Source organism: Drosophila virilis, chromosome 4 (assembly GCF_030788295.1).
Source record: "Drosophila virilis strain 15010-1051.87 chromosome 4, Dvir_AGI_RSII-ME, whole genome shotgun sequence".
Classification (NCBI taxonomy): Eukaryota; Metazoa; Arthropoda; class Insecta; order Diptera; family Drosophilidae; genus Drosophila; species Drosophila virilis.
In genome coordinates this window covers 14,242,356-14,266,621 of record NC_091546.1, presented here as the reverse complement: position 1 = coordinate 14,266,621, position 24,266 = coordinate 14,242,356, and the positions used below count along the sequence as shown (strand labels likewise).

The 24,266-nt window shown below is 47.2% G+C and overlaps 5 protein-coding genes across 30 annotated transcripts in view; 2 read left to right on the top strand and 3 right to left on the bottom strand.

Moving 5' to 3' along the window:
- kis (chromodomain helicase DNA binding protein kismet) overlaps positions 1-10,939 on the top strand; it is a 47,719-nt gene extending 36,780 nt beyond the window's left edge. For 11 of the 18 annotated variants that reach the window (XM_070209366.1, XM_070209363.1, XM_070209367.1 and 8 more), the window contains 6 exons: positions 1,188-3,528; positions 3,605-3,848; positions 3,921-4,125; positions 4,195-4,429; positions 4,545-5,238; positions 5,928-10,939. In XM_070209366.1, the coding sequence (XP_070065467.1) occupies positions 1,188-3,528; positions 3,605-3,848; positions 3,921-4,125; positions 4,195-4,429; positions 4,545-5,238; positions 5,928-8,769 (6,561 nt within the window). In that variant the 3' untranslated portion in view covers positions 8,770-10,939. The remainder of the gene's footprint in view (positions 1-1,187; positions 3,529-3,604; positions 3,849-3,920; positions 4,126-4,194; positions 4,430-4,544; positions 5,239-5,927) is intronic. The other 7 variants (XM_070209362.1, XM_070209372.1, XM_032438039.2 and 4 more) reach the window with 1 other exon arrangement.
- A 1,825-nt stretch (positions 10,940-12,764) lies between these two features.
- Tbc1d15-17 (TBC1 domain family member 15/17) lies at positions 12,765-19,543 on the bottom strand. Its single transcript, XM_032438040.2, has 4 exons — positions 19,409-19,543; positions 15,404-15,747; positions 14,419-15,310; positions 12,765-14,357 (listed from the first exon to the last, which is right to left on the bottom strand). Exons 2-4 carry the CDS (start codon positions 15,512-15,514, stop codon positions 13,243-13,245), a joined length of 2,118 nt encoding a protein of 705 aa, XP_032293931.1. The 5' UTR covers positions 15,515-15,747; positions 19,409-19,543; the 3' UTR covers positions 12,765-13,242.
- On the top strand, positions 16,134-18,537 carry LOC6628757 (homeobox protein Mohawk). Of its 3 annotated transcripts, XM_002051861.4 has the most exons (4): positions 16,134-16,457; positions 17,351-17,403; positions 17,471-18,190; positions 18,248-18,537. In XM_002051861.4, exons 2-4 carry the CDS (start codon positions 17,360-17,362, stop codon positions 18,438-18,440), a joined length of 957 nt encoding a protein of 318 aa, XP_002051897.1. In that variant the 5' UTR covers positions 16,134-16,457; positions 17,351-17,359; the 3' UTR covers positions 18,441-18,537. The 3 variants fall into 3 exon arrangements, with proteins under 3 accessions (XP_002051897.1, XP_070064968.1, XP_032293935.1); XM_070208867.1 differs by lacking the exon at positions 16,134-16,457 and having other exon boundaries at positions 16,930-17,403; XM_032438044.2 differs by lacking the exon at positions 16,134-16,457 and having other exon boundaries at positions 16,931-18,190.
- Positions 18,532-19,548, bottom strand: mRpL10 (mitochondrial ribosomal protein L10). Its single transcript, XM_002051862.4, has 2 exons — positions 19,409-19,548; positions 18,532-19,300 (listed from the first exon to the last, which is right to left on the bottom strand). The coding sequence occupies exons 1-2, from the start codon at positions 19,428-19,430 to the stop codon at positions 18,570-18,572; spliced, it is 753 nt and encodes a 250-aa protein (XP_002051898.1). The 5' UTR covers positions 19,431-19,548; the 3' UTR covers positions 18,532-18,569.
- Positions 19,549-20,164: 616 nt separating this feature from the next.
- The window catches only part of spen (split ends), a 76,430-nt gene continuing 72,328 nt past the window's right edge, over positions 20,165-24,266 (bottom strand). For 5 of the 7 annotated variants that reach the window (XM_070209187.1, XM_070209189.1, XM_070209188.1 and 2 more), the window contains 6 exons: positions 24,120-24,226; positions 23,916-23,996; positions 23,599-23,779; positions 23,209-23,526; positions 22,802-23,148; positions 20,165-22,734 (listed from right to left, as the gene is read on the bottom strand). In XM_070209187.1, coding sequence (XP_070065288.1) covers positions 22,447-22,734; positions 22,802-23,148; positions 23,209-23,526; positions 23,599-23,779; positions 23,916-23,996; positions 24,120-24,226 — 1,322 coding nt within the window. In that variant the 3' untranslated portion in view covers positions 20,165-22,446. The remainder of the gene's footprint in view (positions 22,735-22,801; positions 23,149-23,208; positions 23,527-23,598; positions 23,780-23,915; positions 23,997-24,119; positions 24,227-24,266) is intronic. The other 2 variants (XM_070209190.1, XM_070209193.1) reach the window with 1 other exon arrangement.

Genomic DNA, 24,266 nt, shown 5'->3' with positions numbered 1-24,266 from the left:
AATTGTGTAAATATTCGTAATGAATTTGCGCTGCATTTTTTTTCTCCTGTATACCCTGTACCCATTGAAGTGGACAGAGAAACGGGTATGCAAGTTTCCTATGCACTATTAGAGATAGCGAAATTTTGAAGTTTTCCATTGAGGGAGATTATGTAAAATATGTGTCAAGTAGTTGACGGAGCTTACCAGATTGGGTATGTTGGTTTTCATATAGCACACAGAAATGCAGAAAATTTCACTTGTTGAATATTTTGTACAGTTTCTCCAAGCTTTGCGCTTTGATAAATTAATCAAGTTTCATACCATAAAAATATGAAAAATTGTTAAAGATCGGACTATGGACAAATTTCAAGTTACGTATATAGGCTACGACAACTCAGCGTCGAGTACAGGGTATTTCCGAGTCGCACACGCTAGACACTCTAGAGGATTTTTACGTGCTCTCTTTCGGACTGGTTATCGGCAGTCAAATTGCATGGCTATATGACCCCCTTCCTACATAAATAGATATACATATTTATAGTATATACATGTATATACATCCATCTTTCAGCTACAAGGGCCTTATCTTATCTTACGCCTGCCTTTTGGTATGCCATGAATGGGTAACGCTTGTAAAGTAGCCAAGATTATACTACTTCGTGTCTGATGATGCCTCTTTAATCTATTAACAAGTCAACACACTGAATCGGGTTGAGTCAGCAGTCATGAGAAAATTGTGATTAAATAAGAAATCGAATAAATAACCAACAGAAATATATAGGGAAATTCAAAAGAAAATACTTAGATACATAAATATTGTAGAAATAGACATACAAACTGAATGATTGCATAGTCTCGGATATGGTATGTACAGCATAAAGATAATCAGGAGTTGTTATATATAGATACACTGGAAACTAAAGCTATTTCCAATAAGTGAAACGCATATAATTTATATATCTAAAATGAGGACGAAGATCTTTTGGGACAATTCACCTATATGGGCGGAAAAGGGGTGAAATGGGATTAGAATTTAGAGAAAACCCACGTGGACTAATTTAAAACAAGTTTCTTATCATTTATGGCTAGACCTCAATTCGAACTCTACGAAATTCCAAACCACACAATACAATTAATATTTAATATATATATTTAATCTTTTGTTTATGCAAATCCCACTCATGCAAAACTCTTTAATTTTGCAGAAAATGGAGCGCCAGGGCAAGATGGAGCTGGCGGCGAAGGAGCGCGAGTCGCAGCGCCTGCAGCTGATACCCAAAAAATGGAATCGTCGCGAGGAATATGAATTTCTGCGCGTGCTCACCGGCTACGGTGTCGATATGCAGCTGAGCACATCCATGGGCGGCGGCAGCAGCAGTAGCCACAGTCCCGACTGGACCAAGTTCAAGCAGATGGCACATCTGGAGCGCAAAAGCGACGAGACGCTCAGCGACTACTATAAGGTCTTTGTGGCCATGTGCCGGCGCCAGGCGGGCCTGAAGCTTAGCGAGAACGAGCGCGGTCTGGAGGGCATCATTGAGGAGGTCGAAAAGGAGCACGCCAAGCTCATACTGGATCGCCTGGAGTTGCTGGCCAAGCTGCGCGAAGTGGCGCGCAATCCCCAGCTCGACGAGCGGCTCAAGCAGTGCGCCATGAACACCGATACGCCCGACTGGTGGGAGCCCGGACGGCACGATAAGGAACTGATTGCGGCCGTGCTCAAGCATGGTCTTTACCGCTCCGAGACGTTCATCTTTAACGATCCCAACTTTAGTTTCTGCGAGTCGGAGAAGCGTTTCATACGCGAGCTCGAGGCACAGATTCAGCGCACCATCAAACTGGAGGCCTTTAACGCCGAGAAGGCCGAAAAGGCGGCAGCCGCTGAAAAAGCAGCTGCAGCCGAAAAAGCAGCTGCGGCGGCAGCGGCGACGGCAGCGGCGACGGCAGCAGCGGCAGCTGCTGCAGTCAAGCACGAGGTTATTGATCTGGATGATGAGCTGCTCACCAAGGAGAGTGTCATCAAAAAGGAGTCGCCCGTCAAGGCTGAAGTTAATGCCGATCAGAGCACAGACAAAGCCGAGGTCGAGGAAAGCGAAGAGAAACCAGTGAACAAATCAGCAACAGAGAAAATGGAAGAGGATGAGGTAGTCCAAGCCGAGAAGGCAGACAAGGAATCGCTGGATGAAGCCAAGCTGCTGCCCACTGAAGCCGCAGAAGAGGCAGCGGAAGCTGAAGCCGAAGCCGAAACCGAAGTCAAGCTCAAGGAGAGCGAAGAAAAAATGGACGTAGATGAACCAATTGCGGAAAATGGTAACGAAAAGGAGGCTGCAACTGAGGCAGATGCCACGGCCGACTCCGAGAAGCCAGCCGAAAGCCTAAAGTCAGAGGCAGCCGAAACAGAGAAGTCGAGCGAAAAGGCGGAAGACAGTCCAATGGACACGGAGCCCGCCAAGTTGACAGTTGCCGAGGAAAAGGAATCTGCCGAAGCATCGGAAGAGGAAGCGACAGCTGTCAAAGCAGAAGCTGCGAACGAGAAAAGCGACGAGATAGTTGAGACCGGCGCCAAGGAAAAGCCAGAGGCGGCAGATAAGGAACCAGCTGCAGCAGCAGCCGAAAGTGAGTCCAAGAAAATCGACGCGGAAGCGGATGCCAGCAAAACAGGAGAAGCCACCGCGGAGGTCAAGAGCGTTGAGAAGCCGCCCGCAGAACAGGAGATACTCGACCTGGTGGCCGGGCCCAGCGATCCCGATGACGACGAGGTCATGAAGGAGAAGGAGAAAGCCGTTGAGGAGGAGTGCAAAAAGCAAGCAGCCGAACTGAAAGCACGCTTTCCCGATCTGGAGGTCATTCAGCCGGCGACTGTGAAACAGCAAAAGCTGGAGAAGCCCAAGCTGGAGATGTGCATGATACGCTGGTTCAAGGACTTCGCCCTGGAGCGACGCATCGCACACATTGTGGTCTGCGTGGAGACGAACAAATGGCCCGTGGACAAGCACTACAGCGCCTTTGCTGGCCTAAAGGGCACCACAGACCTCAACATTGCCCTGCACGAGTCCATACCCCATCTGAATAGCAGCGAGCGACGCTCGACAACGCCCGACGTGATAACCATAACCACAGATCAGGGCGTGACCAAGCATCTGCAGGCCTCCCAAATGCAACAGGTGGCCAGCAATGCCAGCGTTTCTTCAACGGGCGGCAATGTGCAGTCGGTGCTGCCGTCGCCCAAAACGCCGGTGGCGGCGCCCACCACGCTGCCGGGCCTGGATGCGAATAGCATCAATGCAGCTGTCGCGGCTGCGGTCGCCGCTGCGGCAAGCGGCGGCAATGCCACATCCTTGTCGGCATTGCTGCCGGGCATGTCGTTGAGCGCGGCAACGGCCGGCGCCAGTGCGGCAGCGGCTGTCAGTGCGGCGGCGGCGGGTCTTAATGTGCCTAACGCCGGCGGACTGGGCTCCAATGCGGGCAAGAAACGCAAGCGACACATTGCCATCGATGTGGAAACGGAGCGTGCCAAGCTGCACGCGCTGCTCAACAGCTCGTCGAGTAAGTAAAGAGTTGTAATTAAATTGCAAAGCCTTTAACTAATCCAATGACACTTTGCCCATTTCCCCGCTTACAGTGGCGCCCAAGGACTGGGAGAGTGAGATAGCCAACATGGAGGCTTTGACGGGCGCTCGCGACGGGCGACGCGGCGGCTCGAGCGCGGCTGCCACGGCGGCCGCTTTGAGCGGGATGCAACCGCCGCCCGCGCATCAGCACGCCTCGCTGTCGCGCCAATCGTCCGGACAGTTCAATAAGCCCGCTGTGCCGGCACTGAAAACGCCGCCACCATCAATGGGTGCACCCATGGATCTGTCCTCCAGGTGTGTAATCCTTGAGCGCAACTGCCATCTTAGCCCTACCACAATTTCAACTCTTTCAACTCTCTCCCACAGCAGCCTGCCCAAGATGAATATGACGGAAATGCTGAAGTCAGCCTCCAGCGCTGGCGCCATTGATCTGAGCGAGGTGCAAGACTTCTCGATGCCCTCCAAGAAGTCGAGTGTGCATGCGGCGCTTAGCTCCGCATTCCCCTCAATGGCTGGCAGCAAGAGCAAGCTAGACGACACGCTCAACAAGCTGATGAAGAAGAACAATTGCGTAAGTATTTGCTTTGGAGAGACACTTGACATGGCCTTCAAATTAATCATTGAAATCTCTGCACCACAGACCATTGAGGAGCCGGTCATAGGCAAGGAGAAGAAACGCAAGAAGCTGGATGAGATTGTGCTCGGTCTGTCGGCAGCCAAGGAGCAAAAGACCTTCCCGGATCCATCGCTGCCCTCATCAAAGAAACCACAAATACCGCCCAGTGTGTCCGTGACGCCCGCCAATCTGCAGGCGCCCAGCCAGCAGCAGTCCAATCAGAAGCCATTTACCATCACTGTCACGACAGTGCCCGGAAGTGAGTTGGAGTCTCTGCGCTTTCTTTTCTAAAAGCCAAGCCGAGGCGCTCCAATAGTCAACAACAACTAATCTTTCCCTCTCTCTTCTCTCTCTCCTCTCCTCTCCTTCTGCAGAGTCCAAGAGCGGCGGTCAGGGCAGCGGCAGCGGCGGCGCCAGCAGCTCCTCGGGCAGCGGCCTCAGCGCGCTGCAAAACATGGCCATGGGCGGTCTCTCGAGCAAGGACAGTCTCAATGCTCTGCTCGCGCAGACGATGGCCACAGATCCGCAATCGTTCCTCAAGCAACAGCAGAAGATGATGCAGTTCCTGCCGCCTTCACAGCGCAAAGCCTACGAGAACATGCTGGCCGAAATGGAGCAGGCGATGAAGCTCAGCTCAAAATACAATTCCTCCCACGACGTCAAGGTCAACAAATGGCTCTCGGACATGACCAACCCCCTGGGCGATCAGCTCAGCATTGATTATGTTGGCGCTGGCAACGCCGGCGCTGCTGGCAGCAGCAACAGTCGACGCGGCAATCGCCAGCAAAGCAGCAGCTCCAGTGCCCAGCAGGCGGCCAATGCAGCGCAACTGCAAAAGCAGCAACAGCAGCAGCAGCAACAACAGCAGCAGCAGCAACAACAGCAGCAGCAGCAACAACAACAACAACAACAACAACAGCAACAACAGCAACAGCAGCAACAACAACAACAATCCTTGGCTGGTCCGCAGGGCCTGACCGGGGAGGAGCCGGTGCCGGTGATCAACAAGCAGACGGGCAAGCGGTTGGGCGGCAACAAGGCGCCACAACTGAAGCGCCTTATGCAATGGTACGTAGCAACAAATGTCTGCGAATTGGCATAGCTAGCAGTTTATCAAAGTACAGTGATGGCTCGCTAATTGAAACATTTTGGATTCGCGGCAGATTCCTAACTGAAAAGATATACACGTATAAATCAATACGAGTATGCTATTAGGATATTACATCTTGCTAAAAATTTCAGCTGGAATAATTCTCTATAAAATTGTAAATACAAGTTTTTATTAGCGAGCGGTCACTGTACTTGAAATAAATCACGCGCAAGTGTGAAAAATAGGTGGAATCGTTTGGTAGGGAAAGATTTCATAAAGAAAATTGTATTGTTAAAATCGATACATGAATATTCAATTTAAAGTATTTGAAGTATTTCACGCGCAAATGTGAAAAAAAGGTGGAATTGTTTTGTTCGGAAAGATTTCATAAAGAAAATTGTAATGATGTGTGAACATTTTATGCAAATCTCGATGCATGAAAATTCAATTCAAAAGTATTTCACTTGCAAGTGTGGAAAATAGATGAAATCGCTGTATATGGAAAGATTTCACATGTGTATATGATATGTGTGGATTTGGTGATTTCACCCGCACAGACGGAAACTGGGTGGAAAACTCAAAATCATGCGAATAATTGGCTAAGACAAAGCGTAGTATTATTATTAGCTTGCCTACAATATAAATTAATTTCTATGCTTGTCCACAGGCTCACCGAGAATCCCAACTATGAGGTGGATCCCAAGTGGCTGGAACAGATGCAGAATCCGATGTCGGCGCCATCACCAAAGCCCAGCGCCAGCGGCATGGACAACAGCAGTGGCTACGGCGGCGGTGGCTCTAAATCGCACGGCGGACGACCCTCCTCCAATTCGAGCAACGCCTCCTCCGGCGGCCACACGCAACAGCCGAGCGCCGCACAGTCGCCGGCGGGCAATTCGAGCGGCTCGTCGAAGAAATCGTCGAGGCAATCGCAGTCGGCGGCCGCCTTGGATCAGGCGGCGTTGCAGTTCGGCTCGCTGGCTGGCCTCAATCCCAATTTGCTGGCCAATTTGCCCGGCTTGGGCGGCTTCGATCCAAAGAATCCGCTCGCCGCATTCGATCCGAAGAATCCGCTGCTGTCGATGCCGTTCGGCGGCATGCCCGGCATGGGTAATCTGCCCGGCCTGGGCAATCTGAACAACATGAATCTGTTTGCCAGCCTGGCGGGCATGGGCGGTCTGGGTAATCTGGCCGGCATGGATGCCCAGTCGCTGGCTGCGCTCATGGCTGCTGCGGGACCAACGCTCGGCGGCCTTACAGGCAGCACGAGCGCGGGCACCGGCAAGAGCCAGTCGCAGTCCAGCGCTGGCGGCAACTCCTCCAGCGCCTCCTCATCGGCGGCCAGCAAGAAGAAGCAGCAACAGAACGAAGCCGCGCAGCTGGCAGCCGCCGCTGCCGCAGTCAACAGCAGCGCAGGCGGAGGCTCGGGTGGCGGTAAGAATGCGGGCGCATCAGCATCGCAGCTGGCCGCCGGCTTTCCGTTCCTGTTCCCCAATCCCTCGCTGCTGTATCCGCCCATGGGTCTGGGCGGACTCAATCCGTATTCGCTGGGCTCCAGTGGCCTGGGCTCGGCCTACGATCAGCTGGCACAGCAATATAATCTGCTAAACGGTGTGGCCACCTCCTCGGCGGCCGTCACCGGATCGACGCAGTCGGCCAAGTCGCATCAGTCGCAGTCGAGCAAATCGAGCAATTCTCGCAACGCCGCCAACTCGGCGGCCAATTCGGCGGCCAACCTGATGAACGCCATGGCCAGCATGAGCGCCGGCACAGTGACAACGCCCTCGACCAGCTCCAGTCGCAGCCGTCAGAGCAGCAATCAGCGCAACTCGGCCGCATCGGCGACGCCCAGTGCTGCGGACATGGCACAGCTGTCGAGCCTGCTGATGCCCGGCGCCGATCCGCATTTGCTCGAATCGCTCAGCCGCATGAGCAGCATGGACCTGGCCCAGGCGACGCGTCTCATGAGCTCTCTGGGCATGCCGCCGCTGCCCACGCCGAGCAGCTCGAACAACACCAGCAGCAGCAGCTCCAGCGCTGCCAGTAAACGTGCCGCAGCTGCGGCCGCTGCCAACGAGGCGTCCGCCAAGGAGCAGCAGAAGTGGTTCGAGAGCATAGCGCGCGGCGCTCTGCCAACGGATCTGGCCGCACTGCAGGCCTTCTCACAGGGCAAAATGCCCAGCACGTCCAGCTCCGGCGGCAACAACAACAGCGGCGGCGGCGGCGGCTCATCGGCCAGCAAGAGTTCCAAGTCAGCCGCAGCTGCCGCAGCTGCAGCAGCAGCTGCTGCACAGCTGCCACAAATACCGGGCATGTCCAGTGACTTCTCGCAGGCGCTGCTTGCCGAGATGGCCGCCCAGGCGATGGCCGCTGCCGGCGGCTCATTGCCGCTCAGCGGTCCCGGTTCATTGGCCAGCCTGGCTGGCCTCACCGGCGGTGCATCATCTTCATCTGGAGGAGGTGGTGGTGGGGGCGGTGGCGGCGGGGGAAGCAGCAGCAGCAGTTCGGCTGCCAAGCGGCAGCGCGAACAGGATGCGTTCAAGCAGCAAATGGACTTTTACACCAAGTCGCTGGGCCTGGGCTCGGGCATCTCGCTGATACCCACCTCATCGGCCAGCAGCAGTAGCCTCAATGCCGCCTATGCGGCCGCCCTGGATGCGGAGCATCTGCAGCAGCAACAGCAGCAGCAGCAACAACAGCAGCAGCACAAGTCGAAGCGTGCGCGTAGCGAGATGCATCCCACGAAGGATGAGCTAGCAGCTGCCGCGCTGGCCGCCGGCTTGCCGCTCAATTTGGGCGCCAGCATCGAGAAGAGTTTGCGCGGCGTAAGCGGCTCCAGCAGCTGCTCCACGCCAGCGCCGACGCCCACGCCAGAGCAGGATAAGGTGACACTGACGCCGTTGAATGCGAGCTCCAGTGCCGCCAACAATGCGGCGATTGCCGCGAATCTGCCTTCACAGACGACCATCACGATTGCGCCGCCGATCAGCAGCGGCGCGAGCACCAGCAGCGAGCGCTCCGAGCGCAGCGAGTCGCGCATCTCCCTGACCATAACGAATGCCGCCGATGCGGCCAAGCTGCCGCCGCCCTACGAGGAGGCCGACGAGCTCATCATTCAGCCCATACTCAAGAAGCCAGCGGCTCCAGGCAGCAGTCACAGCGGCAGTGTCGAGGATCTCGATGCTAGCGGCGGCGGCGGCGGCGGCGGCGGCGGCGGCAACAATAACAACTCGGCGGCAAATCTAAGCGGCTCCAGTAGCAGCAGCTCCTCGGTTGCAGCGGCGGCGGCGGCAGCAGCAGCTGCTGCGGCCGAAGAGAATCGACGCTCTTCCAATCGCCTCAAGCGTCCACGTTCCGGCAACGAGCACGGCGGCTCCGGTGCGACGGCAGCGGAACAGCCGCCCGAGAAGCGACGTGAGCTGCGCTCCACGCGCCACACACGCCAGTCGGCAGATGCTGCCACGCTAAATCTGTCGGCGGGCAGCGAGTCCGAAGAGCGGAACGAATGAGTAAAGCGACGCGCCTAGCCAGACGACAGCGCCCCGCCGGTGGGCGCCCGAACCAGACAGGGCAACAAAAGCAACAACAACAACAACAGCAACAAAAACAATAAAAACAACAAAAAGAGCAAAAATGATAACAAAAAGAGAAACCAAAAGCAACGGAAAAAGGCCACGAAGAAGCAGAAGCAGAAGCAAAATGAGAAGAGAAAGAGCCAAACGAGTAATGCAAACGAAAACGGAAGCGGAAACGGAAACGGACGAGCAGCGGCAAAAGCTGAGACAAACGCACGCAAATTGAACTCAAGGCTAAATGTAACGAGTACGCGAACTAGTTCCAAAGCGAGAACGAGAACGAGAACTCGAACTCGAACGCGAACAAGTACGCTAACGAGAGCACGAGCGAGAAACTGTGCGAACAGGAGTAGTAGATCCCTTAAGCTTAAAGTTGTGTAAAGTATAAGTAAACCATTATATATATATTTATATATATATATATATATATAAATATTATATATATATATATATTACGCATATATATATACATATACATATAAAGCGAGTAGAAGTAGCGAGTGAGCGGTCCCGGGATGCAGCTACTGCTGCTGCGCTCCAGGCTTGATACCAGCTGGGCTTCCGTGTGGACAGCAGCGGGCGCAGATGCTGCAACAAACAGCGTCCGCTACTGTGGCACACAAATGGGGCCCGCCAGCTCACCTGGTGCGCATATGTGGCATCCTGTGGCCAATGCTGGAAACGGGAAACAGCACACAACAGCTGCAACGCCCCCTTTCATGCCTCTTCGCCGCGCACTGCTGCAACTAATGCGTTAGGCGAGGTAGGGCGGAAGGGGAAGGTGGTTGGGCAGTTTTGTTGTGTGCGTTTCGTATGATTAACGAGTATATTAAAAAAGCGCTTATAATTTAATTGTAACAGAGAGGGGGCGTGGGCAGGGGGCAGGGGTCTGCTGCTGCTGCTGCTGCTGCGCCCAAACCCACCCCCCACCCCCGAAAAACACGCAGATGAATAACGGTTTAAATTATTGCAAATTATTATTGATAACTGATAAGCAAAAACAAAAACAAATGAAAAGCAAAACAAAAAAAAAAGATTGTTTAAACAGCAAACTAACTTAAAAGCAAATTGACAAAAACACACCCACACACACACAGTCTCACTCACACACACACACACACACCTATTATGATGTATACACACACACACACACACACATATATATATATATATAGATATGTAGCATTAATTGGGTTCAATGCTGTCGTCCTTTACAAGAGTTAATCTTAATCACAAAACAAAACAAAACAAAAAACAAAACAAAAACAAAAACAAAAACAAAAACCTGTACATATTTTAGTATCTTTAATGGATCTTTAATCATCAAATCGGATCAAATCGGATCGTATCAGAATCCCAATTCATGTATTTGCACTCCATTTGTTTGATTTCATATTTATAATGATGATGTGTGTATGTGACCCAATTCCCGATCCTAACTGTGTTTTCTTCATTCACTTGGTCGTCCTGCCTATGTTATATTTGTGTACTCGGTATGTCCTATATACATATAAATATATACATATTCACATATACATACATATATATATATATATATACACACATATATATATATATATATATATATTGACGTTGTCGTCAAATCGCTTTTAATTTTATAATTTTAATTATGTAATTAGTAAAACAATTTATATTGCATAAGTTTTAATTTGTATTTTGTATGTTTTTAAAAATGAATTGAAACCAAGCAACAACAACAACAACAAAAACAACCACACGAAAACACAACAAAATTGTTTATTGACAAATCGATTATTTTTTTTAAATACAATTATATCAATATTTATGTACATGTAATTGGCGACTGGCCCGTTTATATGTATTACATTTCAATTATATAAATTGAATGGAAATACGATTTTGTTTGCACTGCGATCCATTAAACTACAGCTAAAAATAAACAATATTAACGAAAGAAAGAAAACAAGAAAAAAACAGTTGCACCAACAGACAAGAGCAAATAACAATTTAAATTAGAGATGCTAAGTATAAATCTTAATTAAAGTATGATAATTACAACACAACTACAGCAACAACAACAAGATAAATATATGAAAAATAAATTTCCAAAATTACAACAAAATATCGATTTTTAATCTCCTTTGAATGCAGATCGGTGCGGTGGGTTCCTGCGATTCTGGCGTAGCAAGTCCTTTGAAAATTGGCAAGGATAAAGCCGAGTTATGGCTGTTTTTCTAAAAAGGATACGAACACAAAATCGACCATAACGTGGACATTTCAAGTACTATCCTGATGTCCTTTGGTCAACAGATAGTCCTTGTCCAGCCAATTTAGAATACGCAATGAAAAGGACGAACGTCCTTCAAGGAGCCAAGATATAGGGAAGTCTTTTGTGTACAGAAAAAATACGATTATTCGTCCGTGTCCTTGCGGATCCTAACGGGTCCTGTGTCAAACAATTCCTGTGGCACAGAGCTATCATCTGGCCAAAGGACATCAAAATCGTCCTTGTAGTTTCAGAGATATGGCTAATTTTCTAAAAAGGACATTCTTTTTTTAGCCATATCTTGGCCATATCCTTAAGGATATCGGCAGGATATACATTTTTGAACTCGTGAGAGTCAGGACTATCGATTGGCATTCAAGGATTTCAAGGATTCCACCAAAAATTTTCCTTAATTTTTTCCTAGGGGGTAGGTCGCAAAATTGGCCAAAATCGAAAAAATCCGGACTAACTTGGCCATTTGAAGGACTATCGGGATGTCCTTTGGCCAGTAGATACTCCTCGCCCCCCCAATGAAGAATATACCATCCAAAGGACGATGGTCCTTCAAACAACGAAGTTTTAAGGACATTTTTGTGAACATAAAATAGGCTATATCTCGGCTGTATCCTTGCGTATCCTGACGAATCCTGTGTCAAAAAAATTGTATGGACCAGGGCTATCATCTGGCCAAAGGGCATCAAAATCGTCCTTGTAGTTTCAGAGATATCAAGGATTTTGTGTTTTAGGCTTGTTTTCCTTGCCGGCCGCGACGAAAATTTGTCAAGTCCTGCATTCTTAGATGACCCCATAATGTTTTGATGCAGATCGATGAAGTTGGTCCTTACGATCCTAACGCACCAGGTCCTTTGAAAATCTGCAAGGATATGGCCGAGTTATGGCCATTTTTCGAAAATTTTATGCATCACAAAATCGGCTATAACTTGGCCATTTCAAGGACTATCCTGATATCCTTTGAGCTGCAGACATTCCTTGTCGAGCCGATTCAGAATATGTAATGAAAAGGACGAAAATCCTTAAGGGAGCCAATGACAAAAGGACATTTTTTGCTACAAAAATAGCTCATAATTCGCCCATATCCTTGCAAATCCTGACGAGTCCTGTGCCAGAAAAATTTTATGGGCCAGGAGTATCAACTGGCCAAAGGACATTAAAATCCTCCTTGTAGTTTCCGAGATATTCAAGATTTTCTTATTTTCTCATATAAGTGCTTGCTTGTGCGCATTTAATATTTAAACATTAACGGTCGCTAGCTTCCGCAACACTGGGCCACTTGGCTGGCTCGATTTGAGCAAAAATCCAGCTGAAGTACCAGGCGAACAGAAATGCCCAGCAGGTCGACAAAAATTTCCGAATAAAAATTTTCGTTGCATACCCGCACGGGGCAAAAATGTTAAGTTGCTGGTGACTTGCAATTTTCTTAACAGACGACTGTTAGGCAACAGTTACAGAGCATGTTAAAGGGCCGCTGTAAAGACGGCCGTTAAACTTATTTAAAATGGGTGCTGAAAGAAAAAGCATGCATGTTTGTGGACCATTTCAATGCAAATTTGCATGAAATCGGACCTCTAGGTTCACCAGGACTGTATCTTTGGTATGGTATAACCAAGGATACGGAGGTCAACTAGAAACCATCGAAGAGGCAGTGCATCTTGCTGGAATAAACATACAAAAATTTATTTTTCCGGTTGTTTTTGTTTTTACTACGCAATTCATAGATATATGCATGTATATTCACAGTAATTGAGTTTAACTTAACTAGAGGCAATAAAAGCTGCTTTTAGCAATGCGATAAATCAAAATTTTGGTAGATAAATTGACGTCTAACTCTAATTTCGCTGCAAAAATATCGTTGAATACGTTGTTTCACTTGTTGAGGACCGATCGCTTATGCCAATTGTAGGGTTGGGTTTGGAAAAGAACTTACAATAAATACAAAAACGTACAAACATGTATAATATACAATGTATAAATCTGTGCATTAGCATTTAAAGCACTTCAACAGCGAAGCCCCCCGCGCCGAAAGGGGCTCCACCTCGACACGATAGTAAACTTTGAGTCTTAAAGGCTATAGAGCTAAATAGTTTGCGCATGTTTATGCCCTCGGCTTGGTATGGTTTTGGCTTTGCCCCTGGCTCAAACTATATGTGCTGCATGAACAGGGATCGCTCGAATGCCTCCTCGAGCAGTTCCTGATTGCGCCGCTTCTCCTCCGGCGTCAGCTCGCGCAGCTCATCAAAGCCATCATCCGAATAGGCATTTTCCTCGTCCTCTCGTTCCTCGCCAGCAGCCAGGGGCAGCAATGGCTCACCAATGATGTGGCGTATATCATTGGGCAACGCCTCAGATGCCTTCAGCTGTAGGTAGATGGCCTCGGCTGTTTCCAGAGTGCGTTTCAAATCGATGTTGCCGGTTAGTTCGTTGACATGTTTTAGGATTTCGGTGAATTCGTATTTTCTATCAATAATCACGTTCGTCTCCTGGTCCAGTATGGCCACCGAAACGAGCAGATGAAAGTTGGCACAAGGTAAACGCGTCCACAGGCACTCCCAGAGCTTGAGCACATCGTCGTTGTTCAGCTCCCGCTTGTACCAAACGAGCAGCCAGCGGAAACAGAAGTACATGTTGTCCGATTCATGGCTGCACATGTATTTGAAGAGCGGCGCATTAGCCACCTCCAGGAGACGACGCAGTTGCGCAAACTGCGTCTTCATGCCAGCCTGATCCATGTCAAAGTTGCTGAACACCATGTCCATGAAGCCGACAAAACACCAAAACGCATCCACCTCATTAACCTGAATCTCCAGTATGGGTGCCAAAAGATCGGACATGCCCTGGACGTAGCCCAGATCAAAATTGTACATAACATAGGTCATGAGTATGCCTTGCAAGAGCATCAGATTTGGATTATCCTCGCCGGCGAAAAACTGTTGCGAGCGGTCCGTGCGCTTGACATCCTTCTCAATTTGGCACTTGCGATCCCGATAGCCGCTAAAGTTTGCCTCCTGGGCGGTGGTCATGGCCAGCCATTGTGCCTTCATTTTATAGTATTCTTTTGTCTTTTGGCTGCGCCGCTCGATGCGCTCCAGTTCCGAGTCGGACCATTCATAGTAGTTTAATAAATATTTCCAGACCTCTGCGCGCAGACTGGGCACAATGCCACCGCGAAAGATGAGCTCTTTGATACGTAAGCTATCCGAGATGCGACCGTCGCGCGTCTTAAATTCCAACCACTGCGCCTCGTTGAGCGGTTGGCCTGGAACAACAAATGTGGATGATGAATAAGATGCAACTGATAGAAACTCGCGAATACTTACCACGTTGCACGCTCTGGCGTGCTGGCAGATTGTTGACTATTTTCTCATCCTGGGCATTCAGGTTCTCCAGTTCACTATCCGCTGGCGATTTGTCGGCACTCTCACCGCGACTCTGGCTGTTCGAGGAGCAGGCGCTGTTCGTGCTGCCGCTTAGCTTGATAAACTGATAGTTGTCCGGTGAGTTCTGACGATCGCCGTGCACCAGTGAACCGGGACGCGATTTGGGCGACCGCTGAAACGACGGCTGCACATAGTCCGGTATGTTGCCAAGGAAGCCAGCCAATTTATTGGGCAGCCAGCTTTCTCTGGGCAATTGGCTAGCCTTGATTTCGCCAATATCCAGTTCGGCGAATGTCTTTTTCAGCTTCTGGTTTTCCGTGTTCAATATGGCATACACCTCGCCGCCGCTGCGACCCGCTTCCGAGCTCTCAATGAAATGCTGCTGACGCATGAATCGCACAAATAGATCCGCGTTGCCGTGCTGAAAGAAGAACTCGCAGTGCACACCGTTATCCGATTTGCGCAGGAATCGTAATGTCTGGCCACGGTGCTGCACCTCAACGGCAGCCAAATCCTCCAATAAGGCGCGCACAATTCGAGCACGAGCTGGCGCCACATTCCCATTGCTGCCCAGCTCTGCGGGCTTTGTATTGAAGGCGCTGCACTCGGATCTGGTGCGTGTGCGACCCGATATTGTATCCACCAGCGCCCAATCGCCCTGATCCTGGCTATCGTCGGCTATCATAATGTTATCATTAAGATGCCACTCCACGTAGACGCGACGACGCGGCAGGCTGTACTCGACCAGGGAGAGGGAGCCGCTGGTATTCAATTCAGCAATATGTTCCGCATTGGCCTTCTTCAAGAGCACGCCGTCGTGTGTGCACAGCTCCTGCAAAAGCACAATAAAACAATTTAAATGGGTCCACAGCAATATGAGTCAGTTTGCATTGAACAAAGACTTTGGCAGCGACGTTCAACTTACGTTACCATTTCCCTGGGGTGCATCCGATTCGGATGCGCCGATGCCCTCTTGGGATTCGCTTAGCACGCCCAGCATTGGCTGGCAGCGCTCATAGCGCACCGAATCGTTCATAGCGGCCAGCCGTTTGGATATTTCCACAATGGACCAATAAAAATTTTCAGCAAATTATTACGTTCTAGATATAAACAATTAGATTTAACTGAAATTTTGTGTGTACACACTGCAAATGCAAGGCTGCCCACTCATGTTCAGCTGCGGTATTTTTTAATGCATTTCAACTGTTTGGTATTTTTGTCAACTCGCTGGCAGCCCTGGCCAACTGGGACATTTTTATGAATGCAAGGCTGAAAAAAAACGTTAGCTTTGGGACTAATTTAAATGTATTTAAAAGATATTTGCATTTGTTGAGTCAAATTAGTGTAATTACTAACTTAAAATAAGTTTAAATAAAGCAACGTGCAGTTGAACTCCTTTAATTATTTTCTTTTAATTATTTAGTTGTGTTCCTTCATTAAATTAACGCGGCTGACAATTTGTGTTGTCCATATATAAAATGATTTGGAAATAACTTGCAACAGAATTTAAATTTAATCACATCATGGCCACCGAGCAACCAATTGATCGAGAGCGAAAGTATTATTCTGTGCACTCTACACACGTGGGCCATATGACACTTAATCAATCGTTAATGAACGCCAAATTTTTTGGCTTGAGGTAGCGTATGCCGGAACAGAGACGTTCGGTGTTTCTGTGAAAATAGGCATTATATGTGTGTGTACCACATATTTTTCTCGAGTTTTGTAAATAGATTAAAAGTGCCCCATTCGTGTGTGATAAGTGCAAGTTTTCGTTTTTCCGAATCTTAAACGCAGGCGCCCGAATCTAAAATTCTTGCGAGCATTCGAAAACATTTTTCTGGCCGTTTTTTGAACAACTTTGAACGAACGCTCAGTTTCCAATCTGCGAGTACGACGTTCAGAGCGTGTCGGCACATCGTGTCGTTCCTTAAAAAAAGGCCAAACATTCGAATACAACTGAAATTGAATATTTACAGGTGGGTGAATTTTCCATGATGCCGTGCACAGTTTTCGACCCACTGTGCCCTAGGTCATCTACAAGTGCAGCGATACGCAAATTTAAATTGCCGTTCAGGACAAATAGTGAAAACAGTTAACTGAAAAAAAAAAAACACAAGACTATTGTTCTCTTGGGCTTATATAATACCTGAAGGTGTCAACAATAAGTACATCGAAGTAATCAATAGGTAAAGCTGCACAAACTAGATGCGCGTACTTGAAAATTAGCTGAGAAACGTAAACAGATTTTGTAGTTTTTCTTTTTCTTTCTCATAAAACAGATTCATATATGATATACAGTTGTACATATATTTATATATATATATATATATATATATATATATTGGAAAAAACATGGCCACCGAGTTTTATCAATGAAATTTAGCGACAAAATAATGTCGAGAAATACAAGGTATTGTGTCCTGAGAAATCAAATCGAAAACGAATCGGTTCTTGATTCGCATGCCAACTATTTAGACGACATTTGGGTAATACGCCCTTTTGTAGAGATCTCTCTCATTTGATCGTGTGATGATATCTAACGCCAGCTCTCCCACACATTGCCTCTCAATCGTGCTCGAATATTTCTCAGTGTATATACATATAGACACACATGTGTGTGCGTGTGTGTGTGTCAAATCGTGTTTTTCATTTATCGGGTAAAAACAACGGCCAAAAAACATGAAAACTGTATTCAGCATTCGTGGACAGAAATAGCGCCACCCACCCAACAGAAAACAGAAAAAGTTTTGAAACTGAATTTGCCTTACAGCGTATTTGGTCGATTGGCTTAATTATGGATGAGCAATCACCTGGGCGGGGATTGCACATGTTTGAGAATTTCATTTAAAATATCTAGTTTCTATTGCAGTTCGCTGTCATGGAAAAATCGTGTCGCCCCAAACGCAATCGTCGGCACAGCAGGTGAGTGGGGCAGCAAAACAATAAAAGGAAATTCTATTGTCGCTAATGTCCAAGAGTTGGTTTACAGACGCGCCTGGCCACCAGAGGATGATCTGCATCTGACTCGCGCTACGAAGCGTCTGTTTACGCCCGACATAAAACGAATGCTGAAGGATTGGCTTATACGACGACGCGAGAACCCGTATCCCAGCAGAGAGGAGAAGAAGCAGCTGGCCGGAGAGACGGGCTTGACGTATACACAGATCTGCAATTGGTTTGCCAATTGGCGGCGCAAGTTAAAAAACTCGGAGCGAGAGAAGGCCAAGAAGTCGTGGGGGCATCTGATCAAGAATTACAATCACAATGCAAGAGGCAATGTGGAACAGTTTAGCATCTCGTCCGAGGACAGCATTTGGGAGGAGGACATGCGCGTGTGCGCAGCCGAAGACGATGAGGATGGTGAAGATGACGACGAGCTGTCCAGTCGCAGCACGGCCAGCGATGGCATTGACAACAATGCCTCCACCTGCTCGGCGCCATATAAGCCCAACTTTTATGTGGAATCCGAGCTGCTGCCGGACCAGGCGCAAGGTGAACGCGTGCCCATGTTGCCCACCGTGCCGGCTGGCAAGGCCAAGTACAAGCAGCAGATGATGGAGAAGTATCTGCGCGACAGCAATGTACTGGATGCCAGCATGCCGGCGAACACAAGCGACAACAATGGCACCCAGCTGAACAAGTGGCTGGAGAGCGCCGCCAGATTCACGCCGGATAGGCACAACTATCACATTGAGTGGAATATGAGCAGGTGAGCCCAGGTGCAGTGAATCAATTGTTGCTATGCTAAACTGTAGATTTTTCCCAGGCACAAATGCGCCAGTCAGGAGCGGCCAGTGCAGAGCGAGGTGCTGTTCACCAGCGATGCCACCGCTGCGGCACGTGGCGAGCGTTGGCTGCTCCATCACAAGGACGAGCTGGATGCTGCCGAAGCGCTTGCGAATTTAGCCTTTAACTGCAGGCAGCGCTGGCATCACATGGCAACCACAATTACCTCCTAGACGGGACGCCACTGACGCCATCATTCCAGGCCGTTGGAAGAGTGCAATCTAGTTTTAAGCCGTAATCTATAGTATGCAAGACAAATGACAATTATTTTTTCGCTGTTATTGTTATTAACAAATTATAACTTATGACTGCGTTTCGTTCGTCGGCTCCGTTGCCGCATCGCTTTTGGCGTGCACGTCCAGCACCTTGACCAGATTGCACTGATGCGCCTGCAGCTGCTGCACCACATTGCCGGCCGCCATATTTAGCGTTTGCACCAGCTGAGCCTGTGCCACCTGCAGACCTGGCATCTGCGCGAAGTCCATCAGCTCGTTGCGGCTAAGCAGGGTGTTCTCCACAATGCCGCCCAGCAGCACCATTTGCGGAACTTTGCGCGTGAGGCGCAACAGCGCGGCCACACGATGCTGATCCGGCGAGAACACAATGCAATGATTAGAGTGGAACAGCGGCATAATGGCCTCGTATTGTGTGCCGGCAACTGCCTGGGCAATGATCTTGCGGCCGTAGGATTTTAGGTGCATGTTCTGCTTGTGCAACTGGACGCGCACACGAAAGAGCTCGTCTGCCATTATTGAGTTCAAATGGAAGATGGCCACCAGCTTGGAATGATCCAACCAGTTGCGCACCTCGCGCGCTATAATCGCATTGTAGGGATTCTCCACCTGGGTACCCAGACGTTCTGCCCGCGACTGAAAGCAGGTCAGAGCCTTCGGCGGCTCCGGATATTTGGGCTGTGTGACGGCCACAACACGTGCCCGTTCATAGTGCGGCTCCTTGGGGCGTTGTATGTTTATTTTGCCGCGAAAGCGCACAAATTGCACCAGTGGCGCACGAGCCGATGCGAGTGGCAGGCCTGCAATGGGCAGCAGCAGCGGCAGCGCATAAATAAATGAATTGTATAATCACACAGCTGTTGCTGCGGGCCAAAGAATGGTATCCAACGTGTAGCACGTGCGCTTACCTTGTTTTATCAGATTGGACATGTCTACAGTCAGCTCGGCTGGTAAATATAACTATTTTTATACACTATTCTATAATTATTAACAAATTAAACGCTTAAATAAAAAAAACCGTATGCAAGTCGCCGCGTTGCTTATTTCGATAGTAAATTACTTGTATATCGATAACATCAAATGTGAACAAGTCAGCTGTTGCAGTTTAGCATTACGCTGTTAATAACAGAAAAGCCAACGTTACACAAAATGTTAATCACACTGTTAAAATGTAGTATTTAATACCCACAAAATCCACAATCTGTTTTGACGATTTGGTAGTGATTCCTGATAAATGCTTAACAATAATAGACTATTTTGTAATATACTAATTGATTATTAAAAGAATGATTGTCTCCACAAAAGCCTTTTAAGGATTTTGAATAGATGCCATTCAAATATCAATACAACTTTCATACATAATGCATAGGTATAGAATTTATTTAATTACAGGTATAACATTAACATCTATATATATGTATCTATATATATATATATATATATATATATATATATATATATATATATATATATATATATATTTATGGGTTTTGTGTTCTTTTCATATATATACTATAAGTTGCATTTCGCTAATGGGTTTTTGTGGGCTGATAACGGTCTATCGAACAACCAACAACTATTGTGAACGAAAGGGTTGGACGTGGAGCAATGGTAAAGTTGAAAAATAATTAAAACAAATCGTTTAACAGAAAAAGTTTATTGAATTGGTTTATTAATTCACTTAGAAATAAGTGTAATTTAATCGGTTTCTTCATCAATTAACTTAAAAATAACTAAAAATGTCTTAAAACAATAGCGTTTCATCTGTTCTTGTTGTGTTTACTGACAAAATGTTTTTCTTTTTTGCGATTTACTTCTGATCTCTCTCATAATCGTATCTTTATCGTGTTATATAATGTACAGTTTAGTTTTAAAACATACAACTAAATACGCGCTAAACACTAATTAAACTGTATTTACATGTACATGAATTATCGTTTAGACGCTAAATAATTTAAATATTTTACAGTTTTGCTTTTTTCTTTCTCTTTTGTTTTTCGTCACATAATTTACAAGTGGGCGTGAAAACGTTTAAGTTTAAGGAGTGTACAGAGGGTTTTTATCATCTTCCTTTTCCATATATAATGTATATTGTGTATTGGGCGTCTGTATATGTGTTCTTTTATAGTCAGCTTCGGGCTTAAAATATATGCTTGTGTTTGTGTATGTTATGTGTGTGTGTTTATAATTGTATGTGTAAATACGCTCTAATGCTACTGCCTGGCAATTTACAAAGTTTCGCGCAAAAGAACTAAACATTGAAATGATAACAAATGGAAACACCCAACTTTGCTTGAATTAGTTTCGTGTACAGTGTTGTGGCAGTGATGGTGGAGTTGGTGTTGTTGTTGTTGTAGTTGTTGTAGTTGCTGTAACTGTTGTTGCGATTTTCAAGCAAATCAGGTGGAAAAGCTAACAGTGAATAATCGGCACAAAGGCAACCACAAAAATGCCAACAGCGCGGCGGCGCCTGCGTTGAGTGCATTTTTGTCGTCGGCTTGCGCCCTCTACAGGGAAATATATAAGCAACAAATTGATAAACTTGTCTCTAAACTTTAAAATATTTGGCTTAACATATTTGTTTATAATAATTAAATAGATATTTAATAATTGTAATTTATATGTAGGTGTGTGTATAAAATGTATGTTTATGTGCTTGTATATTTGTGTGTCTGTGTGTGTGTGTGTATCTATTTTAATGTTTGTAATTGTAGGAAAAAAGCCTCTGGGCGCATCTTTAAACCTAATTGTGCTTAACAGCAGTTGGCGACAGGTGGCGCTCATGGCGTTCTTCGGGTCAATGCGACACGGGCGGTTCACACGCGCACCACATGGAGCCGAGGAACAAATTGAAAACAAAAAAATTAAGAATATAAATAGAAACGAAATGCTAGAGCAAAATCAATAAACTACTTAATTAAGGGCGACGAAACTTTGTAAAATGCGAGCAATAACTGGGCGTGCGTATGTGTGTGTGTTTGTGTGTGGGTGAGCATGTGAAATAGTTCACCAATCAAAAACTTAAACGTGTGTTGTTGTTATTGCTGTTTCATATTTTCTTTTCGAATAGGGATAGTAGGTATATATGTTTGTATGTATGTATGTATGGTAGTAAGTAGTATGTAGTACAGTAAACAGTTAGGTTTTCTTTTTTAAGCATTTGTTGTTTTTTTTTTGTTTTGTTGTTTCACATTTCCTTTTCGTTTTGTTTTCATTTCATTTTCATTTTAAATTATAAGCAAAAAAAATAAAAACTTTCTTGAGATCAAACTTAACGATACTTTGCAAGCTTTCAAAAATGTTGTTAAAAATTATTATGTATTATATGTTTATGAAAAGAAAAGAAACGAAAATTTGGACAAACATATTTTTGCAATTTTAGTTTTTTTCCTTCTGCTTTTTGCTTTGTTTACGTTTTACACAATGTTTATTATGTTGCAGGATTTGCGGGGGGAGGCTGTTTAAGAGGGTTGTTTTACGGATTTACATTGGTTTCTTTTAGTTGCCATCAATCGATTTCGATTGTTTTATGAGCTTGGCCTCAACTCTCTCTCTTTCTCTTGCAATTATTTATTTCAATAAAGTTTGCATTTTTTCTCTTTACTTTTTGTTTTTGTTTTTTTTTTTTTGTTTTTGTTTAGTTTTGCTTCTTTAAACTTTTGTGTTTTGTTTAAACGCTATTTAAAATTACTTAAAATACTAGAAGAGCGTAACTTGTTTTAGCTTTGTTGTAGTTGGTAGTTGTTGTTGTTTTTGTATTATTGATTGGTTTTTTGTTTACTTTACATGTGTTATTTGTTTCAGTTGTTCTTGATGTTCTTGTTGTGGTTGTTCTTGCAGTTTTTTCTTTTTTTTTATAGAGGAGACATAGTCGGTGTTTTTTTAATTTTCATATCTGTGTGTTTTTTAATGTAGATCTGGTTAAAGCCAACCGACTGCGATTCGATTAGACGGTAGCAATGACAATCAATAGGTGTGCCAGCTCGGCAACACGGTTCTTGAGATCGGGCGCAGCACGCTCCAGATTCTCATTGGCGAAATCGCATGCGGGAAATATGTGGACCACATACGCAGCCTGATCGCTGCCCGGCATGGGTATATTCACAATGCCCGCGGCCATCTTCTGCTGCAGATAGGTTATGAAACCGGTCTGCAGATTACGCGAATGCTGCAGCACGTCCGCATGATCGCGTCCACATGGCAGCGCCAGCAGCATGCAGTGCTCCTTGTCCACCTGCATATAGCAACAATACGTAATTAGTTTATAAAGTTTAATCGACATGGACAATAAATTTACGCACCTGCATCTTTTTTGCAACACCCTCCAGCTGCGTCTGCTCGAGACGCATGCGCTGCGCAATTCGCAGTTGTGGTGTGGCGCTCTCCACCATGCTGGGCAGCGAGGCGCGCGCCACATTTGGATTGCCATGCACAAAGTGCATCTGAACGGCCGCCTGATCGGTCTTCAGTGCCAACAGACCCTGCCACATGACCGGATAGCGTTGCAGCAATGTGACTAGCGAGTCACCTGGCGGTGGTGGCATTGCGGCGGGTGGTGGTGGCCCCGGCTGGGGCTGCGGCTGCTGTGCGGTCAGCTCCATGCCGCCATGCATTACAGACGCGCTCAAATGCTCCTGCTGTTGCTTGGCTGTAAATTGATATGTGTGAGTCCCAATTGCTACAAGTTGTCTGGCATTTATATACGCACCAACTGCTGCTACTATGGATAGCCGTTCGTTCTCACGTTCACGCTCCAAAAGCTTGGCCTGGCTGGGATGTAAACTATGCGGTCCCGGCTGTACAGATACAGACACTGAAGCGCCGCCGCTGATGTACGGACTGCCGCTGGCAACTGTCGGCGGTGGTGGCACCACAACACTTATGGAAGCTGCCGCACGGTGCGCCGGCGGGGGCTCCAGCTGCATGCCGGCACTCTCATAGTAGCCGCCACGTGTGGCCATCTCGCTGAAGTGAGCGTGCGGTATGCGCGCATTGTGCACATATACCTGAGCCATCTGCGGCGAGTCTATAAATTGATAGAATGGGTAATTGATTAAGCTGGGATCTTAGGTTTATCTGGAGCTCAATATGCTCTTACCCGCTGCAGTGCGATCCTGTGGACTCTGCAGGCTATGCGGCACGGAAATGGTGCGCGGCGGTCCACTGCCCGGACGACGCAGCTCCAATGGCGGACTGCTGCTAATCATCTTGTCGTCATAGTCACCGCTGCGCATCATGTGGTGTTGATAGAGCATTGCGGCCCGATACGCGGTATCATTCTGCAAGTGAAATGAGGATACGAGATTAGAGGATATCTTTAAGGCAGGCAGTATATTAAATGATGTTAGTTGTTTGGTGGGGGTGGTTCTTGGGTTACGCTACTTCAAAGTTCCGCATGTAAAACTTGTGCATTACCGGTGTTATGGGCGATGCCTGCTGATGCGCTGGCGGCGGGCTCTGTGTACGCCGTCCGCTGACATAGGCGCCCAAGTCATGCTGCGTCCATTTGGCAAGGCAAAGGTGTTATTAAGTTAAGCAAGTAAAATGTTAGCTTGGACAAGAGCTTAGCAAGAGCACAACAGCTGCATGCTAGTGTTATTATACGGGGCAAGGACTTACCATGCTGGCATCGAAGGGCGGCACGCCGGCCATGCCTGGCGGCAGAACCAGCGGCGAGACGCGCGGCTGTCCCTGTGGACTGATGTTCGGTATGGCGGTGCGCAGAACTGCAAACGAATTAGGTTTTAATTAGGATTAGCCAACAGT

What these genes read in the sequence shown, in the direction of transcription:
- Tbc1d15-17 (XM_032438040.2), bottom strand. Translation starts at nt 15,514, where the DNA reads ATGAACGATTCGGTGCGCTATGAGCGCTGCCAGCCAATGCTGGGCGTG. An exon ending in CACCCCAGGGAAATGGTAAC is followed by an intron (nt 15,311 to 15,403) that starts GTAAGTTGAACG and finishes GTGCTTTTGCAG; the next exon opens with GAGCTGTGCACACACGACGG. An exon ending in ACGCCAGAGCGTGCAACGTG is followed by an intron (nt 14,358 to 14,418) that starts GTAAGTATTCGC and finishes TTGTTGTTCCAG; the next exon opens with GCCAACCGCTCAACGAGGCG.
- mRpL10 (XM_002051862.4), bottom strand. Translation starts at nt 19,430, where the DNA reads ATGTCCAATCTGATAAAACAAG. An exon ending in GTCCAATCTGATAAAACAAG is followed by an intron (nt 19,301 to 19,408) that starts GTAAGCGCACGT and finishes TGCCCATTGCAG; the next exon opens with GCCTGCCACTCGCATCGGCT.
- LOC6628757 (XM_032438044.2), top strand. Translation starts at nt 17,280, where the DNA reads ATGAGCAATCACCTGGGCGGGGATTGCACATGTTTGAGAATTTCATTT. An exon ending in ATTGAGTGGAATATGAGCAG is followed by an intron (nt 18,191 to 18,247) that starts GTGAGCCCAGGT and finishes GATTTTTCCCAG; the next exon opens with GCACAAATGCGCCAGTCAGG.